At 40.8% G+C, this 20,777-nt stretch overlaps 3 protein-coding genes across 6 annotated transcripts in view; 1 reads left to right on the top strand and 2 right to left on the bottom strand.

Annotated features, from left to right (window-relative positions):
• Positions 1-23: 23 nt before the first annotated feature.
• On the bottom strand, positions 24-4,776 carry si:ch211-243a20.4 (uncharacterized). The gene is made up of 6 exons (XM_067578914.1): positions 4,345-4,776; positions 3,630-3,908; positions 1,978-2,099; positions 1,049-1,177; positions 800-910; positions 24-710 (listed from the first exon to the last, which is right to left on the bottom strand). The coding sequence occupies exons 1-6, from the start codon at positions 4,436-4,438 to the stop codon at positions 648-650; spliced, it is 798 nt and encodes a 265-aa protein (XP_067435015.1). The 5' UTR covers positions 4,439-4,776; the 3' UTR covers positions 24-647.
• Positions 4,777-5,429: 653 nt separating this feature from the next.
• si:ch211-243a20.3 (uncharacterized protein LOC100151507 homolog) lies at positions 5,430-10,381 on the top strand. 2 transcript variants are annotated; one of them, XM_067578920.1, is made up of 5 exons: positions 5,432-5,650; positions 6,709-7,136; positions 8,333-8,475; positions 8,757-8,886; positions 9,877-10,381. In XM_067578920.1, exons 3-5 carry the CDS (start codon positions 8,355-8,357, stop codon positions 10,190-10,192), a joined length of 567 nt encoding a protein of 188 aa, XP_067435021.1. In that variant the 5' UTR covers positions 5,432-5,650; positions 6,709-7,136; positions 8,333-8,354; the 3' UTR covers positions 10,193-10,381. The 2 variants fall into 2 exon arrangements, with proteins under 2 accessions (XP_067435020.1, XP_067435021.1); XM_067578919.1 differs by lacking the exon at positions 6,709-7,136 and having other exon boundaries at positions 5,430-5,650; positions 8,332-8,475.
• A 2,400-nt stretch (positions 10,382-12,781) lies between these two features.
• Positions 12,782-20,777, bottom strand: part of grin2bb (glutamate receptor, ionotropic, N-methyl D-aspartate 2B, genome duplicate b) — a 99,933-nt gene continuing 91,937 nt past the window's right edge. For 2 of the 3 annotated variants that reach the window (XM_067578915.1, XM_067578916.1), the window contains one exon: positions 12,782-19,175. In XM_067578915.1, the coding sequence (XP_067435016.1) occupies positions 16,758-19,175 (2,418 nt within the window). In that variant the 3' untranslated portion in view covers positions 12,782-16,757. The remainder of the gene's footprint in view (positions 19,176-20,777) is intronic. The other variant, XM_067578917.1, reaches the window with a different exon arrangement.

Raw genomic sequence — 20,777 nt, forward strand, 5'->3', positions numbered from 1 at the left:
TTAAGAAATCAGACTGAGACAGGTGGCAGAGAAAGATTTATTTTTACAATTTCTGTAGTTAGTAAAAATCAACTATGTACATTTACTCACGTACTGCACCTAAGTACAGTTCTGAGGTTCTTTGCTTCTGCAACTTTATACTTCTACTTCACTATATATTCATTGGGAAATGCATTACTTTTTTATCTTATTGTATATATTAATCCACAACATTTATTTGATAGCTGTAGTTACTAGTTACTTGCATATTCAGATTTTAAAAACCTGTAATGAATATGTAAAATATGATGCATTGCTATATAATAAGTAAACCACGGCAAACAGCCACTCCATGGCAACCAGCTACAACGTTAAAATGCTGCTTGCATGTCACTGCATCAGTAATAATAATCCAATCCTATAATATATAATGATGTAACAATGAGACTATAAATACTTACTGTACATTTAGCTTTTTTGCAGTTTTACTTAAGTAACATTTTAAGTGAATTACTTTTACATGTAACAGAGCATTTTTGCATTGTGGTTTTGCGACTTTTACTTGAGTAAAGAGTTGAAATACTTCTTCTACCACTACACAGTGACACAACAAAGCAAAATAAGCTGACATAAATATCACAATCTTTTGAACCAAGTTTGTTGATGATTCAGAAGTTCTCATAGACAGACTCAAATACACCTTCATCCTGTTTTTGTGTGGTTTTCGCCATCTATGGAGGGAGTAGAAGACAAGTCAGCAACTGTAGGTTTTTACACTGATAACAGAAGATGTGACAAAGGGCCAAAAGATCACACTTACCGTTTTTGGGGTTTCCTTTGTTTTGGGTGCAGCTTTTCCTTTGTCTGGCTCGCTGTTGGCAGCTGAGCAGTCCAGCACATCATAAATGGACCTGGGCCGAGGCTCAAGACTCTAGAGAACATTTTTCACATCAGTTTCCAAAAAATATAAAAATATATAAACACGTGGTTGTAAGTGGAGATGAGGGATAATACATATGCAGAAGAATGAAATGTATCTATCTGTACTGATAAACAGAAAGGTTCTTACAGCATAGAAAGACGTAGATGAAGCTGTTGTTACATCAACATGGTTCTCTCCCTCCTCTCCCTCCTTCCTTTCTTCTTGGTTCTGCTTTTGTTTTCTGCCACTGTTGACACATTCAGTGATCTTTTCTTTCTAAAAATGATAATTTAATGCATCATTAGAAAAAAAAAACTATGAAATACACTGATGTTCTGGATAACAGTGTAGGCCAACCTTACAGTGTTCAAGGCATTAAGAAAAAGACAATTGTTAAATCAAGCAGAATGTCGATTATTTTCTGATTCCAGCTTCTAAAATGTGAATATTTTCTGCTTCTCTGAGTTCTGTAATATTTTAAATTGTCTTAATGGTTTTGGACTGTTTTTGGCCAGAAAAAAACAAGACATTTGAAGATGTCACCTTTGGCTCTCGGAATGTGTGATTGTCATTTTTCACAAATGTTTTTGATTAATTGATTGATTGTGAACGTAATCTAAAATGAGACTGAAAATAGTTGCAGCTCTAATTGACAATTTGCAACATATCTGTTGCCAATTAGCTGAAAACACTGGTGATAGAGCATCAGCTGGCTACATTGGAAAATAACTTCATTACTTAAAACATCCTGAACATATATTTAATGAAATGTTCTTTACTTAGTGTGGATTGTTTCTCTGAGGTTACACAGGACTTGAGCACTGAGAAGTGAGATTTGAACATTGAGGTGATGGGACTCAACTTCAACAGGAGCTTCAGAAACTAAGTGTTTTAAAATACTAAAACTCCATTGATCCCCACGAGGAAAATACTGAAACTGAGCTCATCTACAACACTGTCGGCCAGCATTACAAGCCTCATAACACCACAGTTAAAGTCTGTCACACAGCAACACTGTAACATTGCAACAAGATGTTTCATAACTCCTGGCAGGTTATGAACGAGACACATCTTACCCAATGTCCTCTGAAGACATACACCGAGCCCGCCACACTGAAAACCAGCAGCACAGCAGTGAAGATGGACAGTGTGATTGATTCTGTGTAATCATACATCGTGTTTGCCTTGTAGCCGCCATCTGGAAAACACACACCTTTCTATGTCAGTCTGTGCCAGGAATGCATCATAACTGGACATCAGAAGTTCTTCATCTGTGAAGCAAGTAGTTTACTGGCGACTCAGTAAAGATGTTTGAGATCAGTGGACATTTTTCATATATTGTGATTAACTGAATATATTGTCAACATCTGTATTAGTCCATTAAAGGATTTTGACAGTAGTTCTGAAGAGTCATAAAAACTGATATGAAAGAAAAACATGTAAAAAAAAATGACGTTTCTTTTTTCTCAGAAGATTGGACTTTTTCTTGAGAAAAACTGGAAACGTTCACCTTTTGCAACCTCTAAATGTAATTTCAAAGAAATGATCAGAGACAGAACAATCACTCCCACAACTCAGTACTAATGATGAAGACCCGCGGGACACAAACAAATAGTGCAACATCCCCCTAGCAACTAACTAGTAACTAGCTTGTTTGGAAAAAATGTGTAAATGAGCAACTTCCAACGATTTACATGACTTTGTGCAAAGAGGAACTTGATTTTTGGTTGTATCTATAATTTTGAAGGCAGAGGACATACCCAGAAACTATGGTAATGATCTTCAGACATTTATCCACACAGGCTCAGTTTCTCATTGCACCACTACAACACTTTTACTTTGCTGTTTTTTCTGCCAATCACTACAGACATTGTTAAAACCGTAGTTATGAGCAGCAGAGTCTGAAAAACAGTTTTTGTCAGTGTTTGAGTTGTAATTCAAATTTCTGACAACTTCCATTCGGCAAAAAGAACTGCAGTGTCAACACACTACTGGCAAAGTCACGATCACTGGGAGTTACATCTATATATAATAATACAATCAATTCAGCTAACTTTAAAGTTAACATATCATGCACATTTCCAGGTTTACATTTTTAGTCTGGAGCTCTACTAGAATATCTTTGCATGATATTTATCTTATACTGGCCCTTTATGTAGCTCCTCAGTTCAGCCTCTGTCTCTAAAAGGCCGTTTTAGCTCCTGTCTCTTTAAGGCCCGCCTCCCAATGAGCCCACTGTGATCTGATTGGTTAGTTCCTGGAAACTGCCCCCCCCCCCTTCTTTTTTTGGCATTACTTTGTCTACTATCCCACAATGCTTTGAGAGGGGATTCACTGGCATCCCATAGAAAATGAATAGGGATGAACATTACTTTGTGTTGCATAGCATTTGTTGGGTCTTCACCACCTCTGACAAGGTGGCAAGTGGACATTAATTTAAGGGATCACAAATAAAAATGGTTGGTTATCTCTACCCTACGCTGTGCAGACACTACTTGTTTAAGTGTTCTAAGATTACAAACTCATCATAACATACGTGTATTTGCATATACATGAGATTACAGGAAGCTCACACCTTATAATCATCTTCAATTTGAAAAGCACATTCAATGACAAAACTGAAGAAACATGTTTCACAGATATCACAAGCTCTTTATGATACTTTACTACCCTAAAGATCCTTTTCAGTTACATCTTTCATTCAACATTTTCTTCTTTTCTTACTCACCTCTCACTCGAAGAAACCAGTAAACTTTGTCTGGTCCATATTGGCAATAATATTCCCCTGAATTATCAGGTTTTTTAAGGCTGTTCAGCACAAATTTCTTATTAAACGTTGTTGGACTGTTAGCTGTCGCAGGGATGTCATGGTTATATATCTGCTTGTTGGACTGGTTGTAGCAAGTCAAGCTGTCTCTGCTTTGGTTTGCTGGTTTATTCAACTGATAATTAATTGTGAGATTTTCGCCTGCGAGGGCCACAAAGACAGTGTCTTTCAGGCATATATCTGTGAAGGGACATAACACAGAGAAGAATATGACATCAAAGAAATATGAATATCGAAACATATTTGGGTGCAAACACATCCAAGAGTTAAAACTGAAAGTGTTCATAGTCAGTTAAAATATAGCCCATCATACGCAAGTTGTTTCTTTCTTTTAATTTTGTTTGAAAGGACGGTTTTAAACATAAATGTTGCCGTTTGATGCACTGTACTGGAGTTACCTTATCTGCAGTCCCTTGTCACCATTAAAACATATTACAGCACAGTACTACACAAAAAACATAATACAAATGATAAAGAATAATACAGATAAAGACAGTATATAGCGTACAAAATAATATAGGATAGATATTACAAGGTTACACACAGTAGCATGATGTCAACTAGAATGACTAATGGATACTTGTCCAATTAAAATCAAGAATGTTGAATGACTTACTTTGAACACACTTCCCAGAGTGCACAGAAGGGATGAAAAATACAAATATCCAAGTCATCATGAAAGAAAGAAACCCAGATCGTTGAGGTGTCATGTTTTTGTAGGTATTCAGAGTCGTCTACATCTAGTCCTCTTCAGTGTGCTTGTTCTGTGTGACCCTTCAGTGTTTCTCAGCTTTTCTTGGTACATACTAAACTGTAGTGTTTGGTTTCCTGTTTCTGGCAAAGCCACTTCCTCAAAATTCAGATTTTCTATATTTTTTGAAACTGAGTCACTGGGATCACTAAAAGAGTCAAAGCAAGAATAAAAAAAAGAGCTCTGTTTGACTCATGACATTTAAGATTAAAGGCTGAAAACATTATTTACAAGAAGCTTAGATATTGTACAAAAACAGCTCCTAACTTGCTGTGAGTTGTGTTAAGAGGAGGTATTTTTGGTTGCATTACTGCATTACATCAGCTTCTGGTTGTGAAGTGAGGTGCAATGTTGGCTTTTCTCCACTACAGTGAGACAGTGTTGGAGAACTAAGTGTGAGCAACAAGCACATGCCTCATCATGTGGTTGTTTAAAAGACTCAAGTATGTTGAAAGAGAGAGAGAGAGAGAGAGAGAGAGAGAGAGAGAGAGAGAGAGAGAGAGAGAGAGAGAGAGAGAGAGAGAGAGAGAGAGGCAGGAGTTCAGCTGAAGGTGACAAATTGCCTGTTGTTAATGTGAACCAGCTGTCTCTGGTAGTGTGACTTCTTCACCGCAGTAATTCTCTGTGGAATCACTCTCAGAGAGGCATGCAGATGTTGAGGTGCGGTGGTTATTATCATTTAACCCCATTTGTCTGTCTGTTTTTCTTTCTCCCTCGACGCCTTTCTTCCTTCTGCCTCTCCACTTGACTTTTTCACCATTTTCTCTCTGGCTGTATTAGTGGCCAACTCTGACCTCACCTCAGCCACAGCATGAAAACAGACATGCAGAGAGAAAGAAGGAGAGCTGGAATAACATCTGGAAGCCAGTCAATAAAGAATAATTCATTCCATTTTTATATCCCGTCTCCTCGTCTCTCCTCCAAACTGAGGAGAAAATTACACAAATCCTTTACTCATTATATAAACACTGATAGATGAACAGGTTGATCTTTAGCTTGAAATAATCTATGTAAACATCTTGGATCTAAATGAGGAGAGCATCACTGATTTTTTGACTTTTTTAACCAGATATAATAACACGTGGTATTATATGAGGCAAATGGGGCAGAGAGGAAAATGTTTTTTTGTTTGATTTTTTGAAGTTGATCAGATCTCTAATGTCTCCTGAAAGTAAGTATTTTTACTCAAATACTGTACTTCATCTTTGAGATACTTATACTTGAGTTTAATTTTATGCATAAACACTTTATTCTCCTGACTTCAGTTGAATTAGTTTAGTTTTAGTATTCTCATCATACTGTGTGTTATTTGGCCATTTAGCTGTTTAAAAAGTCGAGTTTTCTCTGTTAGTTTATATCTTCATCAGGATGATATTTCTGTATCAGCCTCCAGAGTTTTAGAGGGACAATAAAGTGAATCTTGAACCTCAAAAACATATGATGAGTTTATAAAACATGATGCATTTTATAAGTGAACCATCTGAATGTGCTGTAACATTAACACTGTTAATGCATCAATAATAACAATCCAGTAATATAATAATATCAATGACAGGAGCCATTAAAGATACTTCAGGTACATTTAATACTTCTTTACTTTTACTTAAGTAACATTATGAATACATGATGAAGGAGTATTTTATAATGTCTGAAACGTATTCTTAAAGTATTAAAAGTAGTAATATTCAAAATGCAGTTTAGCCAGTTTCAGAGTGTGTATGCTGCATATTGTTTTATTATTTTGGCTGTCTAACTACTTAACATACTGTGGGGTCATTTAATCTATAAAAAATATATATCTTATATACCGATCATATGTTTGCATGTGAATCCTGACTATTGTTGTCAAATAAATGTACTGGAGTGAGAAGTAAAATGTTTCCTCCTGAAAGAAAGTGGAGTAAAAGTTTAAAGTAGCAAAAAAATACTTCAGTGAAGTACGACGTCTTGCTCTCCTGAACAAAGTATGATCATAAATACTCTCAGTTGCTGGTTATTGCTCCTTCAAACTTAAAAAAATCACTCTCCAGTATTTTCATGGAGACGACTCAGAGCTGCACTGCTTTTTGTGAGGGTGTAAAGGGCAGACGATGGGAAGCAAAGACAGATGAAAAGCTCCATAACTCAAGTTTCGAGGAGACCACAGTGCATTACTCTAGAAACCTGATCCTGCTAGCAGAGCGAGGTTACATGTACAGCTGCTGATATATACCTGTCTGTTCCATAAAGGGAGTTAAGAGGAGGAGAAGAGACGAAAACAGAGTCAATTATGAGACATATCTGAAAGAGGAGGACGTGCCACACATCTGGCAGCAGCTGGATGTCACAGTGCGAGTGGGAAGGAGAGACAGAAAGTAAAAGTTGGGAGAGTGTTGGGATGTGAAGATACGACAGCTCTCCACAGAAGAAGAGTTTCTTAAGCGTCCCTGCACTGGACCTGCACACTCTCGTCCTAATTATATTACAGCTGCGAGCCGAGGGAGGAGAGAGCATCAGAGAAAACGAGAGAGAGAGAGAGAGAAAGAGAGAGAGAGGGGAAGAAATCAGGAGAAAAGTGCGCGGCAGTGACAGAACGGAGAGAAGCAGCTGGTATTCAAACCACACAGAAGAAGGACTTCCTGCTGAGACTTGAAGCATCATCATCATCATTTCAAGTTGTGAGTATTGGCTCATTTGCTCAGCTTTTAGTTGAGACCAGTACAGTCAATTTGCAGAGATGAAAGTGACTATCCAGTTATTTTAGCAGAAATGAAAAAAAAAATCATCTAGTGAGGAGCAACTGGTCAAGGGTTTTGCCAGATGTGGAACAAGCTGCATCAGGTTATTGTACGGCTGATTTTCTCTGCGCCTTTGATCAGCTTCCCAATTCCCAAGAAAACGTCTTTAATACCCAAACAATGAGTCATCGGCTTATTATTGTCCAGTATGATTCACAGACTGTCATATGGATGCAATCCTGCTCTTTTTCTGGGTCGCCTGCCTTCACCTCGCTGGTGGGTTTTTTTTCTACTCAAACCTGAAATCATAAGTTTGGAGTAAAATGATTTAAAAACTTCCTTTTGTTTTTGTCAGATTGGACTGTGATCATTGTCTTCACATAACTCTGACACACAGAGCCGACGTCACAAAAAGATAATTTTCTTCAGGTCTTTAGTTCAAATAATTGTATTTCAGATAAAAGTCCTTTATCAAGTGTAGTAATAGTTTTAATCACAGTGTTGTTTTATTGATATATGGATATGTGTGTGTTTGAAGGCAGCAGTGGAAGACGTATTCAGATCAGTAACACAAGTAGCAAGAAAGTTCATTTTACTGAAGCAAAAGTATAAAAGGACAAAAGTATTATTAGTATTATGCAGAATTAGACTCTGTAACTGTCAACATTATTATTGGATCTTTATTCAATAAGCAGCACTTGAATGTTGTATTTGGCAATATTATAGTTGGCTGAGCTGGAGTTTATTTTAAGTTTATTTTAGAACAGTGCATCATACTATGTTAACTCATTTGTCCCTAAAATCATCATTTGAAAACATCACAGAATTAATATTATCTATAAATGTAGAGAAGTAGAAGTATAAAGTCAAAGAAAACACAAATATTAATAACATTTGAAAGTAGAAGCACTTCAGAACTGTATTAAAAGCACAGAACTAGTAAATGTGGACTGGAGACAGATGTTTGTGCACATCTGCACGCTGCTGTATGAGGAGAAAACTGAAGTCTGTGTTTCATCACTTTTTCACTTCGTCCTTTCTGTTTTTAATTCATGTTTTATGAAGTTTTTCATTTTTGTGAAGTTTGTTTTTCATTTTTTCATTCTTTTCTGTTTGTTTTTTGTTTTTTTTAAAGGGGGAGTGTCTGCTCTGCTCGTCATGGCTCCTCCCGCTCTGTTGATGGTGCTGATGGTGGTTTCCATGGCAACTGGGGCCCGTTCAGTCAGCAGCGAGGAGGAGAACGAACTGGATTATGGGTACTGGAACTACAGAGAGGGAGGTAAATCATGAGCCTGTTTTTGATCTTTTCTGGTTTCCAGACACAGAGTGTAATAAATCACTGTGTGACAAAATGTTTGAAGCTGTGAATTATAAGAAATAATTCACAAGTGAAGTGAATGAAATGCAGCAGTTTATGATTCATGACGAATAAATTCTAGAGAGATGACGGCGATAAGGTAATTATAACACATGTGCTTCTCTGAGTCTCCAATATTCCTGATAGTTTGAGGCTGTTTTCTGTGTAAATCAAAGCCCGATGATGTCATGTTTTCATTTCAGCTGATAGAGTCAACGTGGCCTCGGTACGCAGTGTGACCAGAGTTTTAGACGCCTGGGGAAAACGCATTTTCAATGAGATCAAGACTCTGCTGCACTCACAGCCCAGCACACTGCTGCCTGACTACTCCAGGTAACTTTAACACCATCTCATCCCCTCACAGCTCCGAAAAACTCTTCATTCCACTCCAACACTTTCTGAAACACATTTTTAGTGACTATAATTATACATCTGATGATTTCTTTTTCTGCAAATATTTCTACTGCAATCAGTTATGTTGGTCTCTGAGTATCACAGAGGCTGTTCTTCATGATGAGACTAAAGCGGATCCTGATAGGAGAAATTCCTCCTGTTCATACTGGCTGTTAAAAAATCTCCCTCAAATGTGCTTTCAATGGAAGTGATGGAGGACAAAATCCACAGTGTGTCCACAGTCATTCTGTACAAAAATGCATTTAAAAATTTATCTGAAGCTTCTATTCAGCTTCAGCAGTCTGAGTTAGTCATATCAAGTGGATATCTGACACATTTACAGTCTTTTTAGCATCAAATTCCCTCTTTGTGTTTCCTCGGACAGTGTTTCCCTGTTGAGCTGCAGGTGGAAGTATAGCAACAAAAAGAGGAACTTTGGCACTAAAAAGACTGTAACGTTGAAAGATATCTACTTGATTTGACTCGTTTGGACGCTGAAGCTTCATATTAGCTTCAGATAAACTTTTAAATACATGTTTGCACAGAAGGAGGACTGTGGATTGTAAGGTCTTTATGAAGGGATCTTCTAATGGTCAGTATGAACAGGAGGAATTATTACAGCAAGAAACACAGGTTTCAATGTTCATTTGTGTTCCTGACTGTTTTAAGACAAACATGAAAAACTGTGAACCAACTGCCCGTCTGTTGTTAGTAAGTTATTTGACTTCATATGTTGATAAGAGAATGAATGAGAGTGTTGCAAATAAGAAACCAGAACAGTAATGACGGTCAATCATCTACTCAATATTCACTTCAAATCTTTAGCAGCTACCATCTTTTCTTCCCACTTGTTTCCAGCTGTCATTGTGTTTTCAAGCGACAGTGTTTTAGTTGCTCTCTGAAGTTGAAGCTCCTCTGTTCCTCCTGCAGGGTGCGCCCTCTGTCCGAGTCCGTCAACGACCTGTTCAGAGAAGTCTCCCTGCTGCACCGGCGCATCACTGAGCTCAGCCATCGCCTAGCAACCCTGGAACCTTTCCTCCGTCTCCACGGCTACCGAGAGGAGGGGGAGGAGGGGGCGAGAGGAGGCCGGGCTCTGAGCCTGAGAGGGGAGGTGCCAAGCCTGGCCCGGTTCAGACTGAGGCCCGGACTGAGGGGGAGCCCACCGAGGGGGAGCCGGGTGTTGAGGAAGCGACGGCTGAGAGTGTTGAAAGACGGGGGAGGGAAGGTGGTCCAGACTGAGACATAGAGTGGACAGGAGGAAGGTAAAGAGAGGGAAAGTTTCAGATTTTGCAAATGTTATATAATGTGTGAAATATATCTTTGAAATGTGCAGATTTTCTTTTTTTTTTAAAAACAACAATAACTTGTCCTGTGAGGTCAGGACTGATTTTGTAGTCAATGAGATAACTTCTTGAATAAACTCTTGTGATTGTCACTATTTTTGTTTCTTACTGTGAGAGTTTGAATCCTGACAAACAGGAACACAAACCTCCTTCCTCACTCATAAACAATATCCATGTGTTTGACTTATTACAGTTTAAGATGAGAAATATTCTGTCAGTTTCATTCTTGACTCTGGAATCAGCAGCAACTTCCTGTTTGTTTCCAGAACTTTCAACCTGCTCTACACATACATGTATTTTTTCATTTTTCCTTTTCATTTACTGTCACACGAACATTTATGAAGACTCAAAGAGGTCAATATTAATAAAATACTGAACATAAATAACTAGCTGTTACTTCTGCGTAATGAACAGTGGCTTTAAAAAATAAATCTTCACTGAGGAGAAAATGTGGATGTGAAGTAAAAAAGACATTTTGACATCACTGGGATGAACTAAACATGACCTGTGATAAACTCCGTTCTTGTGAAAAGAAGCAGGATCTTACTTTAACATATGAGCACTTTGGTTCCTCATATTTAAAAATGATAAAAGCAGAAGAGAAAATGTGACAAGAGGCCAAGAAAGGTCATTTTGCTTCTTAATATACTCATGCACATGTATTTTTCCAACATGTAAAACAGTCACATATATCTTACTCTTTTCTGGCAGTGTGCAACCTGTGGCTCTGTTTCTGGAAAGAGTGATTCCACCTCCTCCTCCTCATTTGATCCGTCAGAAACGTCATGTCACAATGTTTAATTATTATAATATCTATAAATGTATGTGGGTCAAACAGACTTTTTGTTGCCTCAGAGCAAAGTCCTTAAATTCACATCTGTCATTATTGTCCTTTTTTTAAAACTTACTCTGCTTCCCAGAAACTCCAGTAATAAACCAAATGGAAAACATTAAATACGATTCCAGAGAAACAGTTCATACTGCAGCTACCTGTGCGTCATGTGCTTCACAGCTGAGGATGCTGTGTTTGTGCCACAGGGTGTCAGTGCTCGCCTGCTGCTGTAATCACATATCAGATAAGATATTAAACTGATTCATGGAGGCTTGATCTTTTGTTTTTGCTCAGCTGAAGTCAGGAACTGTCCTCGTGGGCCCAGCAGGGGGTGCCTATTATCTGCTAACATAATTATACTGTTTGTTTGCGTATGGTGATTGTGTGTGATTGTGTGTGTGTGTGTGTGTGTGTCAGGCGTGTCGTGGGCACTGGCATCCAACTTTATGCCTTCATTAAAACTTTGCCAAGTGTTTCTACAGCAACCAGTTTCTCTCTGCTCCTTTCCTCTACAACTCCGCTTGTCATCCTCACCACATACTGCAGTGTGGCATCTTCCTCCTGGTTTTTTTTTTCTCTCTCTCCCTGCTCTCACTTTCTCTCATTTTAAAACCTGCATCTACACACTTGCCGCTTGTCAATTCCTCTTTTGTTTCCCTGTGATTCCCCAGCATGCGTTTCATCCCTTTTTTTTCATACTGTAATCTGTACATCAACCACCTCCTCCTCTTTTCCTCTCCCTCCTTCTTTCTCTCTCTCCTCTCTACGCTGCTATGTGTGGGCGTTAAGCTCAGGCTGTACTTTCCATTTTGGTATTGTATTGTCGATGCATTGTTGCATCCAATCCGGTTAAGATGCTGTGGGAATACTGTATAAATCTCTCCCTCTGTCTCTCTTTCTACACCCCTCCCTCCTTCTCCTCATCTCTGGAAAAAGAGCCAGTTGCTAGGTAACAGTTAATTGTCAAGAAGTAGTAACATGTGTTGCAATGCATCCCGAGGTTGTTGGGTTGTTGTAGGGAGTGAACAAGTAAGCAGAATAGAGAGAATAGTGATGAGCAGCCAGTTGATTTTCTTTTAAGAAGCTGAACTGATGAAAAGATTCGTCCTGTCAGTCGTCTCACCTTGTTCTGTGTCAGCATCCACCACTGCAGATGTACATATTCTCCCAGCAAATCTATACATAAGGCATCAGTGCATTTTCAAACCTGGTTTCTTTAAATAACTCCTGTTGCTGGACAAGGCTTTCAGAGTAAAGAGAGTCTGAGGAGTGAGAGAGAGAGAGCTTTGATCTCTGCTGCTCCATTCAGTTTGCATCACTTCCCTCCCCTCCGTATATCTCTCATTATTATTTCTCTCTCGCTCCAACCTTTTACTCTCATGCCTCTATTTTTTCCCCTCTTTGGTCTAAAAACAACACTTGTCCAACATGGTGAGTAACATCAATCTCAACACGAGAGTCTTGTTTATGAGAAGAGCAGAGGAGCAAACAAAAGATGCAATGAAAGAGCAGAAGATGACACTCCATTATCTCTCATCCACTCATGATCTCTGGGACATAATAATATGATCTGTTACATTTGAATGTCAAATATAGATATGACACACGTGAAAGACGCCCGGCCGACCTATTGACACAACAAATGAAAAAAAAAGACAGCCAGTTTGAGATTTCATGTTTTTTATTAATACTCAACACTTTTATTCCAAAGAGACAGAAGAATAATATTTCTCAGCACTTATTTTCACATTGACTGTGTTTAATCTCATTTTTCAATATTACTAAATATTCAATCAAATTTTGAAATACTCTCTTCACACAAGTAATTTCTCTCCATACAAAAAATGCGAAGGGTGAACTAGATTTTTGTCGTATGTACATTTTTCACAATCTGTACAGCTCGGGGATGGAGTGGTTCAATCGTCTCTTGCAAAACACACAAAAAAACCCAGAAGATTAGCCAAAGAGGAGAAAAAGACGACCTTATAAAATGCAACAGATCATCTATTGTGCTTTCTGTGAACCCATTCATGATGGTGCTTTACAGTTTTTCAACAACTGGTCTTTGACCAAATCAAAAAGGAAATAAAAACACATCGATAAATATTAAATGTGCACACTTCTCTGTGTAATAATAAACCTTTGCACATGACTTGGCCTGAAGTCGTTACAAAATAATTTTGCAAGGGGAACCTACGAATTAAAGATTTATCCCAAATAGATCTATTCTCTGCCGTTTTGTACAGTTTTTATCAAAAGTCCATGAGTGTGAGGTAAAGTATTTACATACAGTTTTATAGTACAATAAACATGTCTCACACACACACTCTGTCTCTCTTCCATATGAGCACACACAGAGGTAATCAAGCGTATGTATTCAGGCACATACAATAACAGAAAGAATGAAACGAGATATTCAAAGGAAACAAAGTCGTTGAAATGAAAAAGGCTGAAAGTTTGAACCGAGACTTTTACACAAACTATCAAGAAAACTCATCTCTGTATAACATTAACAGTTAAAAGTGTCGTCAGATGTTTCATCAATTTAGCCGAATTTATTTGAGTAGAACTAAAATTTCGACTGTTTGATTGGTGTCTTCTCTTGCACAACTGAGCACACACACACACACGCACACACACACACACACACACACACACACCTACAGTACTACATGGATCAGTACCAATGAAATTGATAAAATTCCAAATATCGTTCCAAAAAAAGGCCCGTTTCTTTTGGGCTAAAAGTTAAAGATTTAAAACAGAAATAAAGAAAAGAACTCAGAGTAAACATGCAACTCCTCACAAACACTAGAGACCCCCTAGTATCATACATACTGACTTGTCAACCAAGAGAAGGAAAGTCTTTAAAGTTTTTGACTGGGATGTACGAGAAACTCAATATTTGATCCATTCAGTCAGATTGTGCTTAGATATTAAAATCTGGTTTATTAAGTGACAATAAATAAGTAGAAATGAAGGATTTCTGTCTTTAATAGTAACTAAGACTATTCTAACGGCAGGTTGGGCTGTAAATTAAACTAAACACAACTGGATTGTTGTCTTTGTGATGCGTTCGAGCAGATGACCGATGTTTCTCATGTGGATTTTTGGCGCCACCTTTATTACGAGTCCATCAGTAACAAAGCTTTCTACAACATGTACCACCTGCTGTCAGGACGCTGTTCACTCACTGAGTCTAAATTCTTCTGTTCATCAGTGTGTGAAACAGATTATGGTCCAGATTACAGTGCATATGAAATGATCTTTTATGTGCTATTTGGTGAAAGAAAGTTAGTTTGAGCAACGTGGTGAGAAATGATGAAGTTACAATGTTAACATGGTTCTCTGTTCAGACTGTCAGTGAATCATTTAAAGGAATAGTTGAACATTTTGGGAAGTGAGAAGATGGATAAACACTCTCATGTCTGTACGTTAAATATGAAACTAGCAGCCGCTCAACTTCAAGATTAGAAGGAGGAAACAACAAAATAAAGCTCATTAATTCATAAGTTAAATCTCATTTGATCAACTTGTTGTGGTTTTGTGGGAGGTTATGTCTCAAACTATTTCTTGGATGCTCATTTCCTTGGATGACAAAAAAAGTCAACAACATAACTCCCCCAAAAAACCACAACATGTCATTTTTACACTTAACAATATATATATATATATATATATATATATATATTGCATTAATTAGTGAGGTTCAGATGTTTCCAGCCTTCACAGTAAGTTCAGCAGCTGCTGGTGATGCAGACATGAGTGAGGTACTGATCTTCTTCTCTAAATGAATCACAGTTTATCATTTATTTCTATCAATGATAGCTGTATAGTGAGTACAAATCACCTTTTTGCACTATAAACCCCATTTCAAACACTTAAATAAAGAAATGACCTGCCGTACTCTAAAGGTGAGTGAAGTGAGTTATGGTGATTTAGAACTAGAACTGTTGAAACTATAAGTTCATGTATAGTTCATGTTCACCATCGAGTCCTCTTGTGTTTCCTCCCATCACTGGGCTTACAGCCGTAATCATGACATAATTAACGTGCCAGGCTGCTCATCACAGTGACAGAGGTCTCACTCCAAGACTCCATTATGTCCCCTTCCCGAACAGCAAAACTGTCACGGCCAATTGAGTCAAAGCCAGTGAAACACCGTGATGAACAAGCGGACATTAAATGTGATTTGCATGTATCTAATGGAAAGTAGGTTTCCGGGTCATCTCTTATGCAAAAATGACTGGAGAGGGTTTTAGGAGGTGATACGGCTTGTAGAGCCTCTCACTAAATGATTTCAAGGAAATGAATGTGGAGTGGAGTTAATAGTACAAGAGGAAACATTTTATTTCGAAGTCTTTTGGGCTCATACGCAGCAGCGCAGCTCCGTCATACGAGACGTTTGGGTGAAACAGGAATGTTTATTCATCGTGGCACTGTGGCTTCCTGCTATTGGTTACTTTTATTGTTGGTGATGTGGGTATACATTTAAATTTACTGTATTTTTCTATGTAAAACAAAATCTGACAGATTTGAAATGCCTGCCTGTCTAATAATATCATGAAACACTAGCACTCTCATCCTGCTATGAACTGTTTTCAGGTGGATTTTACGTTGAAATCAATTAACTAATTGTTTGCAGGTGGATTCGTTTTACCAACAGAAGAGATCTTGTGTGTAGAAAATCAGTATTAATCCTTTAAGGCACATCCAGCTCAAAATGCAAGACCCATTTGGTGCTGCCAAGCGGAAAAAACGAGAGGAAACGGCAAATCAGTATGATGATGTTGCTTCTGCAGCTGAAAAAAAAAAGACCTTCTTTGCAAAGTTATAAGTACATACGATGTACTTAGCAAGTCATGCCTTTCACATACACTTCACAGCACTCGAACATAAGAAAAGTAAAAAAATCAAACATGGAGGAAGAATTAATAGCAAAGAAGAGTCCAAATTACAGGAACCCAAAAAAAGATCTGTACTGACAAGCGGTCCACCAGTCTCCTGTAATATTGGTAAGCTTAGAAAGAATTAACATCATACAAATATGTAACATGAACTATTTAAATCAATAAAATTGAAAAACAATCCAAACCGATCATCATTAAACACTGGAATAATATTCAATAATATTATTAACATTATCAATACAATTATTGTTAGTTTACCCTGTTACTTCAACAGAAGTGTTGATTCTCATTCATGATTGTATTACCGTTGCTAAACAAAATGTTTGTTTTGGTGTTAAGGAACTGCAGGAGGGAGGGAAAGACAATGAGCACGTGAAGAGAGCAGAGACTGGAGATTTGATTTCACTTTCCCCCCCTCCCTCCATCCCTCCCTCCCTCCCTCCCTCCCTTTCTATCTTTCTCTGAGCGTTGGAGCAGCACCAGAATCCTCTCTTCTCATTAAAAACTCGTCTCCCGCCGGACTTCACCACAGCTCAGACTGCAGTGGCCTCTGTGCATCGTCCAAATTCTTTCGATTTAGTGGAGTGAGAACAAAACACACACGATTGTGTCTCCTCGTTCTCTTCACACAGAGAGGTCGTCAGCCTGTGCTGCTTCTGTTTTTTCCCTCTTTTTTCTTCACCCACTTCATCTCCTCTCTCTCTCTTTCTTCGCCCGTCTTCACCCTCAGACGTCCGACTCGATGCTGGAGAGCTTTTCGTAAACGTGTCCATTGCTGGCACCATTGAAGGGTCTCTGTCCTGGCCCCAAACCTAACGTGTCCCTGCTCACAGGCAGTAGCTTGTTGGCCCCATGGTGGTTCCCCATGGGCCCCCCCACCCCGCCCAGACACAGCTCTTTGGGGAACCTAGGGGCCACATTGGACATCACCCCAGCTGTGGCTGACGCGGGCAAATAAGAAGTTGCTCCCATGGAGCCTCGGAAGTCCCCTCCTCCTCGGCTGTTGTTGAGTAGTTGCTGCTGCTGCTGCTGTTGCTGCGTCTGTGGCTTTTTGACGTAGTACGGTTTGGCACCGTGTAAAAGACACTGGTCGTCGCCGAAGGTTGGGATGAAGGGGTTCTGGTTCACCTTATCTGGGTAGAGAGATTTAGACAAGGAGTAAGTCCCGGCCCCTCTGCTACCACCACCACCACCACCACCACCACAGCCCCCACCTCCCATCATAGCTCTATCTCTGTCCCTCAGGTCTCTCTCCCCCACCGACCGCCGATGCAACCCACCTTCGCCTCCTCGGTACAAACTGAAGGAGGAGCCTCCTTTGGCCCTGTCCCCCCCTATTCCTCCAAACATGGGAGACGACTCCCTGTCACCTGCATACATCTCAAACATGTGAGCGTAAGGGCTGGGGCCCTCCATGAAGCGGTCTTTGTCTTTCAAGCTCACGCTTCGGGGCTGAGGAAACTGCCCCCCTACGCCCCCCCCGACCCCTCCCATGCGGCCTGCCCCCTCCCTCTGCAGGTCCACAAATGTGTCATATGAGTGTTGCCTCCGTAACACCCTCCCACCTGGCCCTAGCTTCCTGCGCTGTGCCTGAGTTTGTGTTTGGCCGGGTCCTACGCTACTCTTCACTCCAGCGAACACCATGTTATTATCCTCGCTGATGTTGTAAAGGTTGCTCGGCTGTATCTTACAGGAGTCGCAGCGTTTGCAGGTAGCGGAGCTGGGGCGACTACTGCTCCCCCCAACTCCGCTAGCTGAGCACGTGCCCCCTCCTCCTGCACCTCCACCGTGGTGACACACACTGTGGCAGTTACGACACTCCCAGTCACCTCCTGCTATGCCTCCCCCTCCCATCCCAGACACCCCCTTCTCCCAGCAGGTGTGGGCCTGCTGCCCTGCCGACACTGAGCCCAGCCCACCTTTAGACTCCGCCTTCTTGCCTTTACCTTTGAGGAAGTCTTCCACAGGTACTAAGCTTTTACAGATACCACCACCGCTACCGCCGCCCACACCACTTCCTCCACTTCCACCCTCTTGCTCCCACTTGGCCTTGCCCTCCTTGGAGCGGAACTGGTCCGCATAGAAATCCCTCAGGTTCTCCTTATCTTTGCGGAATAAGTAAGGTGAAGAATTACCCCCTCCTCCTCCTCGTTTCCGCTCCAGGGGAGGTGAGACCGTGCGGTGTGCCAGGGGTCCGTGGGGGAAGTGGTGGTGGACGGTGTGGTGGTGGGGTCTCCTCCTGAAGCCGCTCAGCTCTATCTCGTCCTGCTCCCGTCTGCACTTGGCTGAGGCTGGCCTCTTTTTCAGGCTGTCCCTGTACTGCTTACGCCGCTTGTTGTTGCCCTCCAGGTTGCCGTAGGTGACGGTGTGCGTGGAGATATCTGACACGTCAGAGCGAATGTTCCCATCATCACCACCCGAGCCTGCCCCACCCCCACCTCCACCACAGTACCTGTCGTGACCCCCGATGAGCCCCGTGCTGGATGCGCCTCCTTTGAAAGAAAACCTGCCGTACACATTGCTTCCCTTGAACCCACCCTGGTTGGGTTCCGCGGGGGTGTGGCCGGCAATCAGGTCAAATTTATTGGTATTCCTGTGAGTCATGGAGGGGCGGGGCTGGGTGGTGAAGATGGGTGCTACCCCTCCCCCTAAACTGTCGCAATCGAACATGCCCCCCTCCAACGAGCTAGCGCTGCCTAAGCTACGCGGCCTATTAGGCGGGGGGCCGGACATACCCAGAGCCGAGGCCGGGTGGTGGTGCCGGTAATGGTCCTGGTACAGGTTGCTGTCCTTCAGGGGCAAGTTGCCAAAAGTCCTCTCCACCTCGCTGATGTAGTCACTGAACATGTTGTCCTCTGGTATGTAGGGCGGCGCTGACTTGCAGTCTGCGGGGTGGCCCACCAGGCTGCGCCGATGCTCCTGGATGTCATAGATAGCTGACTCGCGACCGCTGTGGCTGTATTCCAGGGCGGCGTGCGGAGAGCCGTTAATGCCCGGGACGGCGGTCATGTCCTTGGCGGTGCGGAGCAACCGGAGGATGTTGGAGTGGGTGTTGTTCATGTTCTTCTTCATGGTGGCTGAGGGTGAGTCTATGGTCGACTTGTTTTCCTCGATTTGAACCCCGTGGATGCAGCTGTAGATACCCTGGAGCGTGAAAATTGGAGAAGAAGAGGGAGGTAGAGAGAGAAAGAGAGGGTGAGACAGGCCATGGGAGGAAGAAAGAGGAAGAGCGGTAAGGTATGATGCCCCATTGAGAAGAAAAAAAAAAAAAAAACAGTAAGAAAGTGTGTTAATTGTAGAGTCAAGAACCAGAGAGGATTTGATGTTAGAGAGACGAACAGCAGACACATAAACAGACAGAGAGACAGACAGAGAGGCAGACAGAGAGACAGACAGGGAGAGAGAGAGAGAGGCAGACAGAGAGACAGACACAGGCAGAGAGAGGTTAATGCATCGCCATGTTCTCTCTGACCAGCCTCTTGTTTACACACTATTAAACAGTAATAGGGGCTGAGTTCATAAATGGCTTCTCTCAGGGGAACAGTATGAACCCTGACTGCTGCTCAGTAAACCTCCTCAGACTGAGAGAAGTGAGGGAGAAGAGACGGAGCAGATCAAAGCCATGATTGATAAGGAAATGGGAGAAGTAAGCACCAATCAATAGCTTTAATCAATGTTGTTTCCATTCAGCTGACACTGGTGTCACTGGTTTTCTAGTATTATCATAAAGACGTTGTCAAGTAGCTTGTTGGACTTCCTATTGAGATCAGACACAACCAATAACAATCATCCATTTAAAACATGTCATTGTCTTTATCAATATGAGCGTGTTTGTTTTGATTGGTTGGAGTGAAGTCAAACATGCGTGTTTAAACGGGGGCTGAGAGAATCTGCGGTTGAGGCGACAGCCAAATCCGAAAGGTCGAGGACACGCTACCCACCAGCCACGGCGCCGGCCAGCGTTCCTCAAAGGCGGCAACTTGTCACAAACAGTTTCTGTCTCTTAGTCACTTTTCCCGTCGCCAACCCACATTCATGAATCTGAATTGTCATCCTTCTTCTCTTTTTATGCCTCCGTTCTCTCTTTGTGTCTGTTTTATCTGTGTTTCCGGGCGCTCGGTGAGCGGCAGCCACTCCAATGGGATTGTCTGTCTTTATCTCTCTACATCTATAGCTACTACGGCTCCTGTGAAAGGTAATAGAGCAGAGGTTACTGTCTATTCTATTCTACTCTGCTTTTGTCCTGCTACTGTTTTTTTGATCATCACCCTTACTAACTGATCTCTTTCTCTCTCTCTGTATTTTATTGGCTCTTTGTAGTCTCATCACTTGTCCATCTTTACACTTTCTGTGCACCGTGTGTGAACTGCACTTTTCTTACTATGTTTAACATTTTTTCTTTCTCACTTTGCAACTTGAGCGTTGAACCAGACATGGAAAGCTATAAAAGGAGCGACTGATACGTGAATGCTCTTAAATTAGATGTTGTGATTCAGCAAACAAGTGAATCAGTCTGGAGCACATTAGTGAATCTCACCATGTCACATTTTAAGAGGTTTTATTTGGAGTTACTTTTGTCTTTATTATGCAATCAAACAGAACAGGTTTGCAATTAAAAGATAGATTTGAGAGTAAAACTATCAACATTGCAATCAAAAAATGTTTTATTGAAACAATCAACAATCTAACAGAAAATTTGTGATTAAAATGCAAATCAAAAACTTTTTTGGTTTGTGAATCCAAACG

Source organism: Thunnus thynnus, chromosome 3 (assembly GCF_963924715.1).
Source record: "Thunnus thynnus chromosome 3, fThuThy2.1, whole genome shotgun sequence".
Lineage (NCBI taxonomy): Eukaryota > Metazoa > Chordata > Actinopteri > Scombriformes > Scombridae > Thunnus > Thunnus thynnus.